The sequence below is a fragment of the Strix aluco genome, chromosome 5, assembly GCF_031877795.1.
Source record: "Strix aluco isolate bStrAlu1 chromosome 5, bStrAlu1.hap1, whole genome shotgun sequence".
Taxonomy (NCBI): Eukaryota; Metazoa; Chordata; class Aves; order Strigiformes; family Strigidae; genus Strix; species Strix aluco.
In genome coordinates this window covers 84457626-84472882 of record NC_133935.1, presented here as the reverse complement: position 1 = coordinate 84472882, position 15257 = coordinate 84457626, and the positions used below count along the sequence as shown (strand labels likewise).

Genomic DNA, 15257 nt, shown 5'->3' with positions numbered 1-15257 from the left:
TGGCAGGCAGAGTGCTCAACTACAGCGGGCCTGAACAGATCAGTTCATTACTGCCTAGGTGCAGAACAGCACAGAGCCCTTTACTGGGAAATCAGCTGTATCCAGCTAATGTTTTGGTGCTTCTTCACAGCCTTCACTGAGCCTCCTGCTGACTCTGCTTTTGGTGCTGGCTTTGCCTTTGTATGAGTTGTACTGTTAAAGCTGTGTATTCCCCCCCTGAGCAGGGGAGGAAAAAGGCTTGTTTCAGGTTATACCCTGAGTCATTCATGTTCCCTGTGAGTATTTTCTGGGATGCCCATAGGACCAGCTACTGTGATGTGCCTGGATTAGATCAGTTCCTGGCTCTGAAAGGGCAGTTTTTACTTGGAAAGAAGCTGTTAACTTCTCTGGAGTTTCATTAACTGAAAGACTAACAGCAGGTGGAGTGTAAATCTGAATACCAAGATGTGTATCTAAGACTAAGAGCTGGATAACATGTTGTTTAAAATTGTGCTGGCCTTAACAGTATTAGTGATCTAAAATGGAGCAGAGGTGTTAGTCATGCCTGGTTCCTTCTACAAGCAGTAAGAAAACTCCTGTCTACAAAAGTGCATCTCCTTACCCCACTGGAGAGCAGGCAGAAGCATGTGGCTCTGATGCCCCTGCTTTCATCTGTGGCACTCTGGGTCCCTGTCTTCACATCCTGAAGTTGCCCTGGGAAGCATCCTTGTGTGCCAAGAACTGTCAGCAGTGAAAAAAGTCCCTTTGATTGTAAATTTGAAGGCAGTGGCTGGTTACATGTAGCTGGAGGGGGGGGATGAAGAAAGAATAGCTACGACAAGTGGGATGGTGTGTGTCTGTTCTGGCTTTTGGTTGCTTTTTAAAGGAGCAGAGTAGGCTAACAGGGCTCCCAAGGGTGAAGATTTAGTGATGATAAAATAGATTAACTGCTGGTCTCTTTAGGCTTCTGCAGTCTGTGTACTCTTCAGTACTTACTGTGCAGTGATCTGCCTGGTATCAAGCATAATTGGGACGTATAGAAGAATTTGGTGATTAATGCTTACAACATGTACTCTTGGAGTAGTTTCTTAGGTTGTACATTACACATTGATTCATACTCGTGTCCTGCTTTCAGGCTCTTGGTTTCGCTAGATGGCACCACCAAGCAGCCGCTCTGCTCCCATCCCCGACTGGACTGTCAGGAGTTAAGAGAAGATGCACTGATTTTTTTTTTTTTTTTGAGGGAAATTAAAAAAAAAAAAAAAATCATAGCTCATTATTTTAAACTCTGAATCTTGTTCAAGCTGGCAGCATGTTTGGGAACTGATTGTGGCAGATTTAGCCTGCTGTCCACCCTTGAGCCCATTAGCACCAGTGAGGAGGAGTGTGGTTCCCGCACCCTGTGTCTGCCTGAGGTTTGGAGGCAGTGTGCTTGGGGCAGCTGCTCTAATGGTGATGTCTCTAGCTATAGATGTAGCTGTTAGCAACCTTACCACAAAGAAAGACAGTGCCACTGAATGCCCTTTATTTTTGGGGTTCTAATTAATAAATCTAATGTAGTGGAAAAGCCTCTTCCAGGTCTGCTTGTTCCAGAGCATTGGTGCCTGAGGGTTTAAATGGAGAAGAGTTGGCCTGGTAGCTGGTGCTTTCTAAAATGGGCTCCTAGCTGGAGTGACAGCAAAACAGTCAAAAATGACTTCTGCATGGGACGTGGTACTTGATACTTTTCCATTAGCAGCTTTTATTTGTGTGTGTAGAAGAAGCTGGTTGAACCTAAGGAAAGCATCAGATCTGTGACAAACTAACTGGGAGCCTTTGAGATGCTTCTGAAATGCTCAGACCCCACACTGAGCAAAACTAGGTAAAAATCCAACTTGCTGTTGTCTCCGGGTAGTAACTAGAGAAAGCTCGGAGCAGCAACTGTGATAGACAGCACTGGAGGACTCTCCTCTGTGGCCAAAGGGACTTAATTTGAAGAATCATAGAAGGGTTTGGATTGGAAAGGACCTTTAAAGGTCGTCTAGTCCAACCCCCCTGCAATGAGCAGGAACATCTTCAACTAGATCAGGTTGCTCAGGTTTTCAAGGAAGGAAGAGCTGCTTCAAATATCTTTTTTCAGGGCGCGTGCTTGCTGATACTGAAGCCATGTGTCTCAGACTACTGCTCCACAGTGGTAGCCAGTGGGCATGCAAAATACTGTCTAATGAAATAATGTTTTAATACTACCTGGCGCAAGCTTGGAGCTGTGCCCGCTTGCAGGGTTTTGGAGGTTGGCACACACTTAGTATACTAAATGTAGGTACCTTTATGCTGGAGGTGTGTGCAAGGTCCTGCTTCCTCGAAGGTCCTCTGGTCCTGTTAGCTGCAAGGAGGAGATGGCTTTATTGTGCTGCTGTGACTCAAAAGCTTACAGACTCTTGGGCCATATCGTTTCACTGTTGATACCACAATTTCAATTTGCCTGGAAGAATTATTAGGACTGGTAGGTAGTGACTTAGGTCACTTTCCATGGCATGAAAATCCTGCTGCTGAAGGATGCCAGAAGCACACACCTGCCTCTCAAACACCTCTGCTCTTCATCCTTCTGACCTCTGGGTACATGCATTGTCTCTGGTTAGTTTGGAGCCAGGTCCTTTAGCTTTGTTCACCTTTAGACTGGCAGATGCTGAGAGTCCTCCAGATCTTTTTGACTGCATTTGCATTGCAGTTGCAGACTGCGCACATATATTGGTTCAGCTCTGCTGGTTTATGTAACCTCTCTAATTTTCCTTGCAGTAAAACGATTTAAGGAACCAAAGGAAGAGAGGCGTCCCTGGAGGATATGGTGAGATTTTTAATTTGAAGCTTGAAAAGACCATGTATATATAATATTATTTTCCTCTTATACTAACAATCTTCTAGGCCCTCTGAATATCCTGCATGGTATGTAGTCATTAAATGAAATGCTCTGCTGCTGCTTCCCAAGGAGACCTCCATAAAGTAGCTGGTGTTCCCTAGAAGTAAAATTCCCTGCCTACTCTTCCAGAAAAGCTTGTTTTTACTGTGGGTGATTGAACTGAAGGGTTGTGGCCAAGAAGGCCAATGGCATCCTGGCTTGCATCAGAAATAGCGTGGCCAGCAGGGACAGGGAAGGGATCTTACCCCTGTACTCGGCACTGATGAGGCCGCACCCCGATTACTGTGTTCAGTTTTGGGCCTCTCGCTACAAAAAGGCCATTGAATGACTCGAGCGTGTCCAGAGAAGGGCAACGGATCTGGTGCAGGGTCTGGAGCACATGTCGTATGAGGAGATGCTGAGGGAACTGGGGGGGTTTAGTCTGGAGAAGAGGAGGCTGAGGGGAGACCTCATCACCCTCTACAACTACCTGAAAGGAGGTTGCAGAGAGCTGGGGATGAGTCTCCTTAATCAAGTAATGAGCGATAAGACAAGAGGTAATGGCCTCAAGTTGCACCAGGGAAGGTTTAGACTAGATATTAGGAAGTATTTCTTTCCAGAAGGGGTTGTTAGGCGTTGGAATGGGCTGCCCGGGGAGGTGGTGGAGTCCCCATCCCTGGAGGTGTTTAAGAGTAGGGTCAACATAGCGCTTAGGGATATGGTGTAGTTGGGAACTGTCAGTGTTAGGTTAATGGTTGGACTGGATGATCTTCAAGGTCCTTTCCAACCTAGATGATTCTGTGATTCTGTTGTGGTCCCCTTCAGTCCACTGGTGTACCTGCACATGGGCTGTCTCCCAGACAGGGTCAAGTGTTGTTCTTAAATTCAATTAATCACTTTGGTGTCCCCTGACCCAGATCAGGCCTAGACCAGGCAACACGTTTAGCTGTGTTGATGTAAGGTAGCTGGGTATAGCTGTTGGCTTCCAACACCTCTACAAAGCACTTCTGTATTGTAGGATTTATGGACTGCGGAGAGGTGGGTGTATGTTCGGGATCAGGCTGCCTTGGCAGCATGGAGCTACCAGCTAACATTAGTGATAAAGGCCTCTCAGTCTCCTCAATCTGGTCCTTCCTCTAAAATAACTTGGGAATTCAATCCAATTCCATGTGGATGGGTACAAGCTCAACGCCTTCCCTGCACCTACTGCTGATTGGAGAAACTGAGGCTGGGCTGGGCACTGGAGGGTGAACTGCCCTTTGCTGCAGGCTAAAACTCTGCAGCAGGTCTGCAAGACTAAGCTGCTAATAAAAGGTACCACTAAGATGAAATGGTATCTTTTTTTAAGTATTTGGAGTTGGCCAGACTGCCCCTTTTCACCATGTACAACTTCTTAAGTCTCAGGAATGCATCTTGGAGGAAAGCAGACCTATGCAGGGCCTTCACTTGTGTGATTGCTGGGCTGCTGGTGCCCCAGGGCACAGATCTTTTTGCCTTTTTTCTCCAGGTTTTATGATACCTCCAAGCAAGCAATAGGTGCCCTCTTCATCCACTTTGCCAATATTTTTCTGTCGGATCTCACTGAAGAGGACCCTTGCTCTCTGTAAGTACACAAGGTGCTTGCATTTGTGTCCTACACATGTAAAAGGAAGAAGCAAGCCTGTTGGAAAATGTGCTATGTGGTGGAAACTGATCCATTTGAAGTACTATGTGGGGATAAACCGTGCTGAGCTTATTTTTGGGCTCCAGGTTGTCTTCTGGTCTTTGCAGTCTGCTGGTCCTATGGAGATGAAGTAGTGCAACCATGCTTTTTGGATGATTAAAAGCACCTTGAAATATACTGGCAAATAGCTGCAGTAAATAACGCAGTGGTGTCCCATGCAATTGTAACTGTTAAATATGCCACTGGTTTGCACACCAGACTTTGTAATTTGGCTGGTCTTAGAGCAGGATTGAGAATGCTTTCCAAACTATGTGGGTGAAGGCATTTGTAAAATGTAAAGATTTTTTTTTTTGATATTCAGTTGCCTCTACTACATGTATTCCTGTAGTCCTGGTTGGGGGCTTTCTAAGCCAGACTTTGGACTTAATGTAGAAGTGCCACCTTTACTTCAGACCAGCCACTTTGCAGCTATAAACTTAGTTTCAGAATTAACTTTATCCAGTTTCGAGAAACTCCTCTAGGCTTCAAAATGCTGCTGAAAACCTCCTGGTCCATCTCCTTTTTATTTATTAAAGTGCTCCACCTTCATATGTTTCTTTAAAAAGACACAAGTTTGGCTGGACCTAAATATAACCTCTAAAATGATTTATTGTTGTTTAAAAAATGGACACTGTTTTAAAATAAACCCTTTTGTGCTTATACTGTGCACTTTTTTTTTTTCTCCTTAAGGTGTGTTTTACCTTGCCCTGTGCTGCTTGACTTGTCATACTGAATCAGGCAGCTTAAAACTCTACAGCCCTGTCCCTGGGCTTTGAGGCTCATGTTTGTATCGGAGTACTCTGATTTCAGCAGTTGGAAACTGTAATAAGTTAGTCTGAGCTTTTGGATGTAGAAGAACTTAATGTCATGTTTTCAAAGTGGATATCAAAAGCAGATTGTTATTTTCAGTGACTTTATTCAGAGGCAGTATCAAGTTCTGGAAAAGGAAATGTTCATTCCTGTAGCTCTGTGCTTGGTATTTTCTTCATGCTGTAGAAGTCTGGCCTGATCTAGCAGAAGATATTCCAATAATGGAAAACTGGCCAGAAAACATAGTCTGAGTGATATTTTTTTCTCTGGAGTTCATTAAAATACCAAGCCCTGGATTAGAGCTTGGATCCTGCAATCCCCAGAAGGTCTCTGCGCTCTGTCCAGTGAGGCTTAAACATCCAAAGCTGCAGAGAAAACCCATTGAGCCCAAATCTCCTGGGAGGGATGGGTTCAGCTCCTGGATCTGCAGTAGGGACCCTGAACTGAAGGCTTTTGGGGACCCCACGATGCCTGTTGTTGAGCCAGAGCTTGTCACCTCTCCCAAGACCTTCTGCCTCTCAGTCTGTGTCTCTGCTCGTAGGAGCCTCTTGCAGCTACTCAGTAAAATGGATTTTTTTTTGCCTCTTCTTTTGCACAGTTTGCAGAGCAGCTGTGGTGTCTGAGAAGGTTCCATTTCCTTGTATGAAATTCCAGAAAAGTTTGGTTCTGTTTCCCTGAAACTTGGGATTTCATCCTAATAAGAATAAAAGATGCTGTAAATGAAAAGCCTCCTTTTTTGAGTACCTCTTATGCAGGGCTAGCCCAGGAAGTATTTAATGCTATATGAATAAATGAGCAATGCCAGAGAGTTGGTGGAGCCTGCTCCCTTCTCTGCTGAACAGGCTTTTAAGCTAAGAAATTTCTGGTAAGGCTATAGGAAAATCGAATAAAAGAAAAAGGAAGTGAGCTTGGACTATTAAGTGGGGATTTTTAAATCTTGGGGATTTTTTTTTTATGGATTCCCATATTGAAATAAGATTTCCAATAAGTCTTAAGAACACAACTGAAACCTGAATTTTCCTCTGCTCTTAGCTACCTTATTAATTTCATCCTCGATGCCACGCTGGGGATGCTGCTGATCTGGCTTGGTGTGAAAGTTGTCTCCTGGATTGTGCAGCATAAGAACTACACGTACCTGGTCTTTGGAGAATATGGTAGGTGTCAACCGCTCTGCACTGAGGTGGCTTGTTTGCTCACAGCTATGAATGGAGAGAAGAAGATCGCAGAGACTACTGTTTGGGGATAAAATATGTGAGCAGCCTGCTTCTGTTATCCCTTCTTCAGAGAGCTCACAGAGCATGGTAGTGACCAGCGTGTTAAATGCTGGGACATCACCAGGTCGCGGGTAACTCTGCCTGCTGCCTTGCTAAGCATGCTTGAGCGTAGCAGGTTGATGATGAAAGGCTGAATGTTTCCTTGGGTGGATAATATACCCCAGGATGTGCGTATGATGAATGAAGATGTTTAGGTGTGGTGGTGGTGACTTTTGTGGGCTGCTTTTAGAGATTTTTTTAATTTTTTTTTTCCTAGCCTCTCAGTTCAAAACGTGGAGTTGTTCTTGCATTTCCCTTGAGCTGTAGCAGGCATCAGCAGGCCACAGCCTGGCCCCAAAAATGAATTCTCAATTGACTTGGGGGGGACGGGGGATGTTGCCAGCTGAGTTTTTGGAAAAAAAAAAACAAAACAACAACATCACCAAAAAAAAAAAACCCACCAAAAAAACCCCCCAAAAAACCCCCAAAAAAACTCAAGCAATTTTAAGCATGCCACAGTCAGGCTCTCTCTTCAGTTCCTGCATTGAGATGGAGTTTAAAAAAAAGCCTTTCTCAGCCAGCCCCACTAGAGGGTAGCACTTCTCTTCAGAAAGAGTAGAGCCAGCTTCTAGAGCAGTGCTGCTCTGTGGCTTCAGGGAAGGGAAAAATTAACCCTTTGCCTATTTTACGTTGTGTCTAACATAAAGCTGAATTCAGTCTTTAGAAAATACATCCTATTCATACCCATCACACTCCCACCTTTAAGACCTTAATCATTAAGTCTGTTCTAAAGGCAGTGTCATTCCTTTTGTATTTTTAGTAGCTGGTCTGATAACTGAGCTAACTAGGATTACAGTGGAGACCCCACTGACTTGTGAATTCTTATGCAGGCTCACATTCAGCATGTGTAAGTGGGTGTAAATGGGCACAGGATGAAGGGGACGGTTGGGTTTGTGAGGCGGCAGAAGCAGCTACAGACTGGCAATGAGGTGACAACAGAGCGGTTGACATGATGGGATGTGGCAGGGTCAGCTCTCAATAAACCTGAGAGTGGCTTTAAAGGCTGCAGTGGTCTTCAGAGCAGGTTCAGCATCCTGACAGCATGCATTTGGTGGGAACTACCTTTTTTTCCCTAATGGGTTTTTCTCAAAATGCTGAGGAGCCAAGCACGGATTGCTAAAGTCATTCAGATGAGACAGCAGAGGAATCTAGCTATTCTTGGTTCAGGGACTGGCATTTTTCTGCTTTTGAGCAACAAGTACTCAAAGCCCAACTAGAGGCATCCCAGGGCAGAGCTTCAGCCTCACATGCCACGTCTGCAGTTGAGCAGAAGCAAGGAAGTGTTAGAGTGTATTGACAGCTTGCTTAACCTTGCAGAGCAGTGATGAACTTCCCTTGAGCTATAGCTGGCCCCTCATGAAGGCTGGCTTAGACTACAGAAACAGCTCACTCCTCTGAGGAAATCTTGCTTTCATTAATAAAAAAAAAGTTTCTGCTGTTGCTTGAATTTAGCTCTTAAATTGGGGATTAAATACCTCATCCACTGAGCACTGCTGTTGGTGCAGGTCTCTGGCCAGAGTGACGACAATGGAAAAGTTAGGTAGGAGTTGAGTGGCATGTTCAGTGCAATCCTGCTGTGGGGCTAGGGAAGGAAAACGCTGCTGTCCTCGTCGTGGGTGTTAGTAACCTCCAAAACAGTTTGGAAGACGCTAGTAAACTTTGTACAGTTTGATACAGGCTCCAGAAATATGATTCATTTTCTGGTCTAATTGCTGTACCAGACTTTCTGTTGCTTTCCTCAATTCTCCTGAGGAGCAGAAGTGTCTCTTGCAGTCCTGCAGAGGAGGAAGGGCAGGAAAGCACCAAATCCATGTGGCAGACAGTGGTGAGTGCTATTGCTCCAACCACCAGGAAAGAACAGCTATGTCTTTGTCCAGTATAGCCAGTACCCACCTACCTACATGGTCTTCAAGCAAAAAATAATGTTGCAACTGCTTCCTTTCTGACCCTTCAACTCTTGGTTGCATCCCTGCAAGTGATACAAACCTCTGCAGTTACCCTCTGGTTTGGGCTCTGCTCTGCTGTTGGTACACCTGTGTCCAAGGCCCTGGGGGGTTCTCTCTGTGTGACTGCAATAGCTGCACTAATGGAGAAACAAAGAAAAGGGAAAGCATCTAGATGTATGCTACTATTTTAAGCATTCAGCCATCCAGAATTGTTTAGAAAAATCAATTACTTTTGTATTTCCAAAAACCAGGAGATGGCCATTTGGGGATCAGCCTCTCTTGTGCCTGAGCTCTTAGCCAAAGACCACTGCCCCCAGGAATGACCTGGTCTGTAGCTAGTGGAGAGTCAAAGGCTCCCATATGCTTAAGTCCCTCCATCTTTGCTCAGCAGCTTTTGATGACACTTTGGACTGCCTCTAAGCACAGGAAACTGCATTTTTAAAAGGCTGCTGTCTCTTCTGAAGATGCTTGGCTCCTAAGATCAAAGATTGGAGAGGTTTGTTCTTCATCTTGGTTCAAGTAGGCTTTGGAGAATGATGGTTGCCTTACACATACTCAAAGCTAACAAACTCCAACTGCTCTGTGCACCATTGCTCTGGCAGGGTAGCAGCAGGCTGTGTCTACAGGTGCTCCCCATAGGGGACTTCTGCAGGGAGGAGAGCAAAGCAGAGATTAAGCTGCAAAGTACTTTGGAGGTGGATACCCAAGGTCTTGGAGGTGCTGCTGGGCCTCTTCAGACTGAGCAAGGGAGATGCTGGCTGGAGTCAGAGTATGCAGATGAAGCCTGATTCAGCTTTGTGCCCCACTTCCAAACTGCTCCAGTCTTCCCTCCCCTGTTCCCAGGGCAATAAGCAGCTCCCTAGAGGGAACCCCTGGATGGCTGCAGTGTCCTGGCATTGTAGTGGTATCTCATAATTCTAAAGTATTACCTTAGAGTATTTCTTTTAGTTAACTCTATGAATTTGCATTAAGAGATGGTTTTGGCAGTGTGCAAGTAAAATGCTGAAGAGGAGCATTAAGAAATAACGTGGAGAAAAAGAGGGTGTTCTTGCTTGAAAAGGCCTCTCTGGATGCCCATCTAGATGGTGACTTGTGTATGACTGTGGCTGCAGTCACTGACTAGTTTAAGTTTGATGCTTTGTACTTATTCACTGTCTGGAAATGGAAAGGCATGTTGCTTGGAGGCTTTTAAGCATCTGTTTAGTGGCCTGTTGAACTCTGCTGGTCAAATTTAGTTGTAGGAGAATGTGCTGTGTGCCAGCTGCTGAGTTTAACTGAGGACCTGTGTAGGCTGCTTTTGGCCTTGTTGTGATGTATGAAATTTCCATAACAAATATCCCCATGTCCTGATGCAGCCAAGGGAGCTGGCTGCTAATGCTTGAGGCATTAACTGCTGAAAATAGCTCTAACCTGAGGGGCTGTCCTGTCTTCAGCATGCCTAGCCTTTCCACCGCCAGGGCTGGGGAGAAAAAGCAAGGAGAGGTCTGAGGATCATCCTCAAAGGGTGAAGCGTGTGGTCAGGTGCCTTGCTCTGAGCGGGAGTGCAAGCCTTTGAACCTTCCTGGATCTGACTGATGGTAGCAGTGTTTACTGCAATGCAATAGCAGTATCTCCGGGGACCAAAGACCCAGTGCAGTGGGGGACTGATTCCAGCTGTACACTCTCTTGTAGTTGAGATGAGGGAATGGCAGAGAGGGCTTGGGATGTCCACTAGACCCATCTGGTTGCTCTGATGCCAGCTTGCCCTGCCCATAGCTGGTGCAATTGCTGGTTAGTTCCCAGTCTCTGAAAACCTGTTCTTACCCTCAAAGTGAGCACTTCTGTGCAACTCAGATGCTTTCCTACTACGTCTTGCCCTTCTCTGTACTTGACACCGATAACTAGATTCCTTGGTTTGGTTTTGGAGGTACTGTTTGAATATCTCTTAGGAGATTTTTATTGACTTTTTCTATCCCCACCATGTCACCCACTGCAACTTGCAGTGCTTTCAAATATTTGGTTTTCCTCAACCCCTCTGAACCCGCTGGTTTGGCTGTGGTTAAGCTTTTTTTTTTCTTACCTGCTCAGTGCATACACAGTCCCCAAAAGACAGTAAATAAGGCTGCCTGGCAGTAACATGTGGGCTATGCTGACAGCTTGGTACCTTAGACAGCCTGGATTAAAACTAATCCTGTTGTGTGGTAACTCAAATACCTCAAGCAGTGCTGCTTTTGCTCTATGAGCAGTGGGGCTCCCACACACAAGCAGAATATGAGATGTGTGAGGTTGCTGCAGACACCAGTGGTCCTAGGTCTGCACCAAGGAAGTCTTGCTGATGGTGGGGAGAACCAGCAATGCTGCTGGAAGAGAACAGTCTAAATGCAGCATGCAGCAAATGCAGCTTTGGGGTAAAGGAGGATATCTATTTCTATCAGGGTGGGAGATGTCTATAAGAAAAATTGAGCAAAGGGTGTTCATTAAGCTAAAAGGAGAGGTTGGTGGTAGAGTCATGGTGTAGAGCTGATGTGTCCTGTGTTACCTTCCAGCTAGGACCAGGAACAAGAAACTGGAAGTGTTCAAAGGGAGCATGATACAAGTAATCCCCTAACAGGTGTGATGTTGAGGCTGCAAAGATCCTTTGGGATCCCACTCTCCTACCAGGAAAGGGAAGCTCTGAACACAACAAAGAGGGCGGCATCTATTTGGTTGGTTGGGGGGTTTTTAGCCTCCAGGCAGCAATTAGTTTTTGCTGGCTGGCAATCTTGAGTGCCTACAGGACTGTTTCTGCCACACATCTAGATTTATGTAATGGAAACACTTGATGAAAGAATAATTCTATCCCATCCATGGAGCAGGGCACCTCTGGACAGCAGCTGGACCATTAAAGATATTAAGTTGCATCTGAGGATGCTTCTGACCATCTTGCTGTAGGCAGCCAGCACCTAAATGAGGTGTATGGATAGCTGGGATCAGCTCAAGATACTCAGCCTTCCTTCCTAACTGTGGAAGGAGGGGATGTGGCCAATGACTTACGGGCTTGTCCAGGGACCACACCAAAGGCTCCCTCTTACCCGATGAGATGCCAACAGATGGTGACTTGTATGTTACTGGCATTGGTCGGAGTTAGATGAATTACTGGTGAGTTAGGCTTGGATGATGGCCACTCTGGGGTGGATCAATGGTCCTTGGATGACTTCAGACCTGCTGAGGTAAAGAGCAGCCAGACAAGCTCCTTGGTGAAGAGGAAATGAACTACTGTGTATTTATAGCTGAAATCACCCTTACAGCCCAGTGGGCCATACTGTTGTTTCATTTTCATCTTTGTCCTGAGTCATTTTGGTACTGAGCATCCTCCTGTCCTTGAGAGATGCAGTAAAAAGTAACTGTGGAGACCCTCTGATCTTCCTGTCGGGGTGGAAATGAAGTCCTAATTCTGTGCTCCAGGGTGGATTCCTGTATAGAAGCATCTCATTCCATAGTCTGTAAACAAAGCTCAGAATGGAAAAGGAGGAGGAAGAGCTTGCAAAACAGTAGCAATTTTGAGCTGCTTAAGGTGATAGAGCAGATGGCCAAGCCTGGTCTCTGCACAGGTCTGTGGGTCTGTTTCCGTATGCTTCCACTGTCTACCCTGGACATGTCAGAAGTGCTGACGTCCCTCTAAGAGTGGAGGAGATTCACAGCATCTTCTGTAGGTGATGCAGGAAAGACCACAGTGAGAAATATGAATATTTGAAGCTCCATGCTGTGATGGAGGCACCTCTGACAAAGTGAGATGTGGTGGGTAGTAAGGGGTGCAGGTCTGTCCTGCTTGGCAGTGCAGGCTTGCTTGTACCACTTCAACGTGCCCTGTACGCTTACCCAGTGAAGTTGGCCTAACTGGGGCAGACCTCTGCTCTGGGAGAATTGGGGTTCTCTGGGTAGGATCTTGCAGTTATACAGTAAAAACTGTTCTTTAGCAAAGGGAGAAAAGATTTTCCTTTTCCAAAGGTTGTCGAACCCCAAGAAAACTCAAGAGCAATTTGATGGCTTTCCTGTGAACTGAAAGTGAAGGGAAAATTTTTTGGGTGAGGAGCTGTGAACCTTGGAGATGTGGGCAGATCCATGCCTAGGGTGGGTTAAGAAGCAAGTTGTCTTTTTCTAGTGTCTGTGTTATCAGCCTGGTTAGCCAAAATCTGACTGGGGCTGTCTAGTGCACAGTACGCAAAATTAAGAGCCATAGTCCAGTGTTTGTGATGATGAATGGTAGTGACCTCTTATCCACAAAAGGGTGTGAGGGGGCAGGTATCTGGGAGAGATCTCAAACTTGCTGCTGCTTTTTGGGCAAGCTGAGGTGACAGAGGGAAGTATTCCACAAGTGTTAATCATGACTGAATCACAGAAGAGATGACTTGCAAAGGGTGCTGTGGCTGTTAGTCCTGTCTTCCCATGGGGGACAGAGCACAGCTGACAACACAGAGCAAAAGGGAAAGAGTTCAAATGCAGGAAGGACATGATGGATATGTTTGTTTCCTGTTTTGTTTGTACTTGGAGCCCTGATGGGCGATAGTAATCTGGGAGTTTGTAGGAGAATTGGTCAGTCTTGGGGTACGGGGCAAAAAAGCCCCACTATACCTAACCTGTGCCAAAGACAACTAGGTTCCTGAGTCTATCAGGAGAGGCTGTCCGTGCTTCAGGAGGATCAGAGCCTCTCTGACACTGGCCTTTAACTGCCAGCTGCCTATAACACTGCTCCTGTCTCCTCTGCAGACCACCCATTAAGCTGTTGCCTGCCAGGAAGCGGAGACGTGTGCTTTCTGAAATCCTCTGCAGGCTCTGCTCTTGCACGTAACCTTCCTGGCTCCCTCTTCCTTCCCTCCCTCTGGGCAGTTGCCTGCTGGTCTGGTGTTTTCTGCTTGCTGTCCTCCCAGCTCAGCAGCCTCTCTGCACCCTTGGCCTCCCGGTCCTTCCCTCTTTTCTCTTTTGCTTCCTTCTCAATCATGGCTTGAGTAATTAAAAAGTTGGGATGCAAGGTGGTCCCTTGGATGTCTCTGGCATGGAGACACTAGCTGGATGCCTCTACTTAGCTGTAGCTTTGCAATGAGGCAAATGTTTTGGTGCGTTGCTAACAAATGACAGAATAAGGACAAATATACACGCAAACCTGTTTTGCCCTTGCTGGGAAGCGGATCCCTCTAGAGCTGGGCTTGGTTGGATACCAGCTCTTACTAAATCCCAGTATGCACTGCTGGTCTCGTGGTCACAGGTTTGCATAGTGGTTTGGATAAATGGGCTTTTGCAAACTGCTGGTGTTGCCTTCCCCTGCCACGTCTTCAGTATTGTGGTGAGAGAAGTGGGGCAGAGCTCCCAGTCTGCTGCCATCCGACAGCATGTTGAGCGCTGGCATCTCACGGTGGGTTGGGTTCTCTTGCACAGATGCAATTCCAAATTCTGGCCCAATTATGCTGGAAACAAGTGTTGCCAGGGGTTATCTTTATATTCAAGTGGTAAGAGGAAATGCTGCAGCTTTCCTAAGCCAGATACTGTAGCTCAGTTTTGCAGACCTGAGATATTCTGATGAGCCTGGGAAGATGATAACCAGCTGGCAGGGTGCTTACAGAGGGCTGAAGCAAGCACATGTAATAGATATGGTACCATTATCGTTGTTAACAATGCAAATATGCTTTTACTTATTACTTGGTAAGTACCCCACTGGAAACATTCATATTTAATCAGCATTGATTCTTTTTGAGTGAATTGCTTTAAAACCTGGAGCAATGGAGCCCCTGTCTCTTGCTCAGACAGCAAGTATCGTATAACCAGCTCTTCACTTCATCAGCAAAAAAAAAAAATTAATTCTCTTTAGGACTGAAAGCTTATGCTTCTTGTATTGAAATTGGTGACCAGATATTTTCAGACTGTTGCTGGCAACTGGGTGGGTAAGGCTTGGCAGGAAGCAAATTGCAGGTGATGTCTTCAATGACTGATTTTATTTTTTTTTATAGAGGAGTGTGCAGGGTATGACTGGTCTTTGTATAGAGGAGGGTCAGTCCAGCAGTGTCTTGTTTTGGGATTTGCAATTGGGATTAGCTTTAATTCAGAAAGGTCTATCAGTCTGCTGTTCTAATCAAAGCAGCCACGATTTTGTGAGCTACTATGAGGCTCCTACCCACTGGAAGGGTGGGGGGAAAGCAGAGGGGACCCATCTCTGCAACCCTTTCTAGGTTTGCCAAAGTGAAGAGAAATTAGATCTCTAGTACCTTGCAAAAAGGTACCAGACAAGGGGCAAACAGAACAACTGATGCCCCAAAGCAACACCTGCTTGTAAGGAATCATTGCAGTAGGATGCTGAGGTTTCTGTGCTTTGAAGCCTTCTCTAAGGAGGAGTTTAGTGGTCTGTACTTTGGGGAGAGGGGGTACTTGCACCCTTTGGCAAGCAGAGCTTCCTGCCCTCAAACCCCTGTATCCATCCAGCTCAAAAGTAGCTCAGTACTTGGGGTGGGTACTGGCAATGCCCACTGGAGGCTGAAGGAGAGGGAAAAATGCATCTCCAAGGCTGTGTGCATCCTCTTCCCCAAGTAGAGGAGAAGATGTTTGTTATCCAAACCAAGATTCATAGAAGTTGATCTGTTTGTCTTAGAGTTACCAGGAATGGTTTTTCCATTGGGCAGTCATGA

The 15257-nt window shown here is 45.9% G+C and overlaps 1 protein-coding gene across 2 annotated transcripts in view; it reads left to right on the top strand.

The window, feature by feature from the left end:
• Positions 1 to 15257, top strand: part of LOC141923862 (store-operated calcium entry regulator STIMATE-like) — a 37315-nt gene that overhangs the window by 11806 nt on the left and 10252 nt on the right. For both annotated transcript variants that reach the window (XR_012623418.1, XM_074825505.1), the window contains exons 2-4: positions 2755 to 2803; positions 4362 to 4457; positions 6399 to 6520. Coding sequence is in view for 1 of the 2 variants with exons in the window: in XM_074825505.1 (XP_074681606.1) it covers positions 2755 to 2803; positions 4362 to 4457; positions 6399 to 6520 (267 nt within the window). In the remaining variant the exon portion in view is untranslated. The remainder of the gene's footprint in view (positions 1 to 2754; positions 2804 to 4361; positions 4458 to 6398; positions 6521 to 15257) is intronic.